General features: G+C 43.0%; 1 protein-coding gene across 1 annotated transcript; it reads left to right on the forward strand.

Moving 5' to 3' along the window:
• Window positions 1–1563: 1563 nt before the first annotated feature.
• LOC102850392 (olfactory receptor 9-like) lies at window positions 1564–2511 on the forward strand. The gene has a single exon (XM_006897687.1). It carries the CDS (start codon window positions 1564–1566, stop codon window positions 2509–2511), a length of 948 nt encoding a protein of 315 aa, XP_006897749.1.
• The last annotated feature ends 4242 nt before the right edge of the window (window positions 2512–6753 follow it).

Below are 6753 nucleotides of genomic sequence, written 5' to 3' on the forward strand. Positions count from 1 at the left end.
AAACGACTCGACGGCACATAACAACAACAACATGAGTAATTATCATCTATAAGTAAAATCACTACAAAACTTGGGAGGGACTGGAGAACATTATGCTAAGTGAACTAACTCAGTTCCATAAGGACAAGTACTGTATAAGGCCATTATTGTAGAACTAGAGAACTAGTAAAATGTGTATGAAGATCCATGGGGGGAGGGAGGGTAAGAGCAGATGGGTGAGGATAGGCAGTGGAGTTCACAGGGTCCCACAATTTGATGGGTAAAGGGAGGGGTGGGTAAAAGAAATGGGAAAGATCCAGTGTGAAAACAATGTATATGCACTTTGTAAACAAACAAGTATAAAGTAAAAATTTTATTTAAAAAAATTAAAATCTTTATAAGACTAAATAGTCATTAATTACTTTAAAGCAAAGATGTGAAAGTAAGCAGGCAGGGAAATGAGATGACTAGAAGTGGAATAACCAGAATGGAAATGATAAAACTGTTCACACTGCGAAGGAGGCAACCAACGTCACTGAGCCATTTGTATAGAAATTGTTGAATGAGGCCCTTACTTACTATGTAACCTTGCACTGAAAATACAATAAAAAATGTTATTATTTTAAAAAGACTCCTTGCTTTCTAAGCATTGAAAAGAAGAAACTAGTGACTAGTTTTGAGAAAGCTACTTAGATAAAAGGTGGCTCTTGGGGTAGTGGGCTCAGCAGTGAAGCAGATAGAAACTGGCCAGGGAATTAGAACAAGAATGATTTCTGTGCCTACCTCCATTTTGGGCTTGCTAAGGGATCCTGGGTGCACTTTAATCCTTTTGAATTGTGGTCTTTCTGTTGTATTTGTGAGGGTGTTTCCAGCTCCCAAATTAGCTGCAGGGACTTCAGAGAGGGTTAGGTACAGGATGAGTTAGAAAGAAGCAGTTCCCCTTTCTCTTGGTCCCAAGGCAAACATCTTCCTCCCCTGCCTGTGTCCTCCCCACCCTCTCCCACTGCTCTGGGAATGTCCCTTTTGGGGATTGAATTGTTGTGATATGCTGCTGGGAAGCACTGTGAAGGCCATGGGGAATGGATTTGTAGGTAAAAGCCCCAGCTGCCCTTTCTTTGTCATAATTGATTCTGTACCTTCTCTTTCCCCCCCTCACTTGTTTTTGTCCTCACTCCTGCTCTTTCTGCCTCATGGTAGTTCCATTTTTCTTTTTATCAACTTTATGCCTGTATTCTCACCCACTTTCTGGAAAGGAGATTTCCCATGAGCCCCAGCTCTGTGTTCGCAGATTCATAACTTGGTGTGAGCGTAACAAATCTCCCTGGTGTCCATCAGGCTCCCAGTTGTGAGGAGGATCTGCTTCCTTCCTCTCCTTCCTCGCACTTCCTGCATTTTATCATCTTCCTTTTTCAAGGGTTTTTCTGGGAGGGAGTTGTTAGCAACCCTGGTGGACATCTATCCCTGTCATGAGAATTGGGGTGTTCTCATGGATTTCTTGTCATTCCTGCTGTAGCTGGAATTTTTGCCTTTACCTGCCTACCTCCTAGAGGTGTGAGCCCCCACTTCCACTACCTCCAGTCTGACATGGAGGGTGGTAATGACACAGCAGTGACTGAGTTTATTTTGCTGGGATTCTCAGGTTTTGGCTCCCTCCAGGTGCCCCTGTTTTGTGGGGTGCTCTGCATCTACCTGGTGACCTTGCTGGGGAACGCCCTGATCATCCTCCTCACACTGGCAGATCCCTCCCTGCACTCGCCCATGTACTTCTTCCTTCGCCACTTCTCGGTGGTGGAAATCCTCTACACCACAACCATCGTGCCTCGGATGCTGGTTGATCTCCTGTCCTCCTGCCCGACCATTCCACTTGCCAGCTGCTTCACTCAGCTCTATTTCTTCGCGCTTTTTGGCATCGCTGAGTGTTGCCTGCTCACCGCCATGGCCTATGACCGCTATGCTGCCATCTGTCGGCCGCTGTATTACACTACCCTGATGAGAAGAGAAGTCTGTGTAAGGATGGTGGGTGCCTCATACCTCATGGGCATCATCACTGGCACCATTCATTCCATCTGTATCTTCACCCTGCCCTTCCACGGCGCTAGCACCATCCACCACTTCCTGTGTGACATTCTGCCAGTGCTGAGACTGGCAAGCGCCAGCACCTTCTGGGGTGAAGTGGGGAATCTTGTTGTCACTGTAGCCTTTATTGTGTCTCCTTTCTCACTGATTATTGTCTCTTATGCTTGTATCCTTACCACCATCCTTGGGGTCGCAACATCTCAGGAACGTCAAAAGATCTTCTCTACTTGTTCCTCCCATCTGTTTGTGGTCATGCTGTTCTTTGGGACAGGGACACTTGCCTATATGAGGCCTTGGGCAGGTTCCTTTCAGGACACGGACCAGATCCTTGCCTTTTTCTACACAGTGGTCACCCCTGTGTTCAACCCTTTTGTCTATACTCTGAGGAACAAGGAGGTTACAGGGGCCATGAGAAGACTGATGAAGAAGCATCTTTGGAATTCATCATCTGCCTGAGTTCTGGAGATAAGAGCACACTCAAGGATATGAACTTATAGTCCCCAAAAGTCTAGCCTGCTCTGCTTTGTCTGAGTGTGGGGTTCCCTCCATGGCTTAAGGGCCTGAAACTCTGAAAGCTCTTCATTTAGAGCCTGTTCTTATGAGCTGATCTCACTTATTCATAGGACAGAGCTGAGTATAGACCTCTCAGGGTGATATGAGGAAAGAAGGCAGATGTGATGACTGAGTAATTCCTATTCCCCCCCCGCCAAGGCTCAGATACCTTCTTGGGCTATGATTGCTGGAGACAGTGCTCTATCTCTTTTTTCCAGAGCCTGAACATACAAATCTTTCTCTGTCAGCTGTCTTAGGTGCAATAAGCTCTCTTTTACTCCAGGGGCAAGGTCTAGTCTCGCTATCAGGAGGCAGGGAAGGATGGGACAGGGATTAGTTGAGTTGGTCTGGCTTTGACAGGTATTGAGTCTCAGTGCTGCTGTGTTGTGCTGCTCCTGACCTGTAACTTTCCTCCTGGTATTATTGAAGTGTTGGTATTCTTTCTTTCTTTTTCACCAGCTGAATTGCCTTTCATTTTTGCCCTGGTTTTCATTTCTACTGCCCTCAACTCCAGGAGAGATCGGTCTCTTTCTCTAACTCTGATCTGATCTTTAGAATTCTTGTATCTTGGTAAATATCCACTATTTCCACTTGGAATCCACTTTCATTTATTGGTCAGAGGGATTCAGCACCATTTTATCTTTCTTGGAAAGCCAGTTTTTACTTGCTCATGAGCTCTATTTCAACAATAGAGAGCAGTGACAACATGGAAATAACTCTCAAGACATAAGAAATGAGGGCATTTAAATTAGCATTGATTTTATAATCCTGTTGCTGTTGTTATGTGCTGTCGAGTCAACTGTAACTCATAGCCACTCTAGGAACAATGGATCTTAACCTTGTCCTATCTTGTGCCATCCTCATCATCTCTGATATACTTGAGCCCATTGTTACAGTCACTGCGTCAATCCATCTTGTTGAGGGTCTATCTCTCCTATGTCGGCCCTTTACTATTCCAAACATGATGTTCTGCAAGGGCTGGATTCTTCTAACAACATGCCTAAAGTATGTGAGACAACTTTGCCATCCTTGTTTCCAAGGAACACCCTGGTTTCACTTTCACCAGACTGTTTTTTTCTTTGGACTCTCCTTGAACTATTTAGTTCTCTCGGGCCAGGTTCAAATTGTCTTCCTGTCAAACATTCTTCTGGGTGGTATAGCACTGGTCTGTGCATTGCTGTACAGAGGTAACTCGTGGTTGCTGTGATGCTGAAGCCTGTGACAGTGATGTGCCAATCGTGGTAATGGGCACCCATGGTGGACAGTGTTGGCTGGAGCTTCCCGACTAAATCAAGCCTGGAAGCAGGAGCAGCATCCACTTCCAAAATGGCTTGCCTCTGGAAAGTCTATGTACGAACAGTGCTCAGGCTGTTCGTTCATAGGGTCGCTATGAGTCGTCTACGACTCGACGGCATTAAACAACAACAACAACAACCAACACCATAGCTCAAAGGTATCGATTTTCCTGGCTGGAATCCTTATTCATTGCTCAACTTTCAAACGCAGAGCAAGTAATTGAGAAGAACAGACTCATCTTAATCTTTAAGCTGATGTCATTTTTCCTTCAGCATTTTGGAGAGGTCTCTGACAGCAGATTTCCCCAGTGTGGTACATCTTTTGATTTTTTAACTGTTGTATTAAGGATGTTGATTATGGGTCCAACTTAGATGAAATTGTTGACAATTTCAATTTTTTTTCCATTTATTTTGGTGTTTCTGTAGTAGTACATGTTGATTAGAGAGAGTTTTGGGTCAAGAAGCAAAGAAAATAGCAGTTAATATTTTGGTGTTGACAATATTCTTGGATAAATTCTTGAATGTTTTCAATCTACAAATGTATAGATACATATCTTAAAAATTAAAAGTTACATTGTTAAAACTGTTCAGAACACTTTATTTTCCATTTAAATAACTTTATTGTAACATTTTACCATAGCAGCCTATGTCTAAACATGCTTTTAATATCCATATAGATTCTCCAATTGGCAGCCTCATGAGAAATGGAGAAGATATTGAGATTGTTAACAGCTTTACCTTGCTTGGCTCCACAATCAACACTCTTGGTACCAGTAGCCAGGAAATCAAAAGACAAATTGCACTGGGAAAGTCTGCTGTCACGGACCTCTCCAGAGAACTAAAGAGCAAAAATATCAGTCTGGAGACTAAGATGTGCCTGATCCAAGCCATGGTTTTTGCAATTACTTGTTATACATTAGAAAGCTGGACAATGAATAAGGATGACAGAAGAGAAATAGATGCCTTTGGTGCTGAAGAAGAGTATTGAACCAAGGATTGCCAAGAGAACAAACAAATCTGTCCTGGAGAGAGTGAAACCAGGCTGGCTCTTGGAGGTGAGGATTTTGAAATTTTATCTCACATACATTGGATACGTGGCCAGGAAGGACCAGTCATTGGAAAGGTGGAGGGATAGTACAGGAGAGGAAAGCCCCAGATGAGATGTATTGACACAACAACTGGAGTAATGGGTAAATGTCTTTGTCTATAGAAAGGTTTTTGTATGAGCACATTAAAGTGTTCTGGAATTCCTGTTTTTCTCAATGTTAGCCATAGTTTGTTATGATCAACGTAGCCAAATGCCTTTGCATAGTCAATAAAGCACAAGTAGACATTCTTCCAGTATTCTTTGCTTTTAGCCAGGATCCATTAGTCATCAGCAAATGGCCTCTTCTAAATCCAGCTTGAACTTCAGCAGTTCTCTATGCACTGTTCTAACCATTTTTGAATGCTCTTTGCTAGTATATTGCTTGCATGTGATATTAATGATACTGTTTGATAAATTCCACCTTCTGTTTTATCACCTTTCTTGGGAATGGGAACAAATATGGACATTTTCTAGTGAGTCAGACATGCAGCTGTCCTCCAGATCTCCTGACATTGCCTGGCGAGCACGTCCAGGGTTGCTTCTGTTAGTTGAAATATGTTGGTTAGTATCCCATTGAATCCTGAGGCCTTATTTTTGTCTGTGTCTTCAGTGCTGCTTGAATTTCTTCATTCATTACCATTGGCTTTTGCTCGTTTGCTGTTTCTTTTGAGATGGAAAAGAGATCAGATAGCAAATAAGGAAGCAAAAGGGGGGATGAAGGATGCCAGGCTAGATGCCCAAGTGCATGAATCCGGACAGGGACCTTCCCCTGGAGCAGCACAGAGTAACCTTCCCCTAGAGCTTGTGCCTTGAATTCAGACTTGTAGAAAGCAGGAGTGACATCCACTTCCTAAATAACATGCCTCTGGAAATTCCATGAACTTTAATAAATTATGATAGTTATAGAAAGGCTTCAGGCCTTTTGTTCATAGTGTGGCTATCAGTCGTGCTTGACTCAATGGTGATCAACAACAACAACAACAACAACAACAGTCCAGCTGAGGGCTCTTCCTCACAATTTTCAGGTCAAGATAATTGGCTAAAATTCAGGAATGAGTTCTGCCCTACGTGGCTTCATTCTTAATTGTCCAAGATGGTGATCTTCAGATCTGGAAGTTAATGCCTCTAGTTTCAAGGTCTCCAGGTAGGAATGCTGGATTTTTTAAAAAAACATAATTTTTTGTTGCATAACAACGCCCTGTGAATTATTTAGGGAGCACTGGTGGTCTAGTGGCAAGAAGCTGCACTGCAATCCCAAAGGCACCTGGTTCAAGGCCACCAGCTGCTTTGCGGAAGCACTGGCAATCTCCTGTGTGATTAACTGCTTCTGAAAACATACTGGAGGTCAAGCTGTGGATTGGCTATGACTCTACAGTACACAACAACAAAAATGTAAATTATTTAGCCAGGAAAATCAAGTAATAATTTATTTAAGGAAAGAAGCATTTGGTACATTTTGGTATGTACTTGGTACATACTTTTAATACAAATTGGGGGAGCTCTGATGGTGTGGTATATTAGGGAGACCCAATGCCAACCCAAAGGTAATGCCTGCCTCTCTGGTTGTGCAAATCCACCAGCGGCTTTGCAGGAGAAAAATGAGCAACCCCCTACCATGCGATTCACAGCCTCCTGAAAACTCATTGAAGTGTCAGCTAGGATTTACTCAGTGGTGATGAGTGAGTGAATAAGTACACTAAAAACTTTTGTTGTTAGTGACACTTGAATTTAACTAGGTTTTCTGTATTTTCATTTGCTAAACTG

Source organism: Elephantulus edwardii, unplaced genomic scaffold (assembly GCF_000299155.1).
Source record: "Elephantulus edwardii isolate Elephantulus edwardi_28Jun2011 unplaced genomic scaffold, EleEdw1.0 scaffold00212, whole genome shotgun sequence".
In the NCBI taxonomy this organism is placed as follows: domain Eukaryota; kingdom Metazoa; phylum Chordata; class Mammalia; order Macroscelidea; family Macroscelididae; genus Elephantulus; species Elephantulus edwardii.

Excerpts from the sequence above, each read along its gene's own strand:
- LOC102850392 (XM_006897687.1), top strand. The coding sequence starts at position 1,564 with ATGGAGGGTGGTAATGACACAGCAGTGACTGAGTTTATTTTGCTGGGA.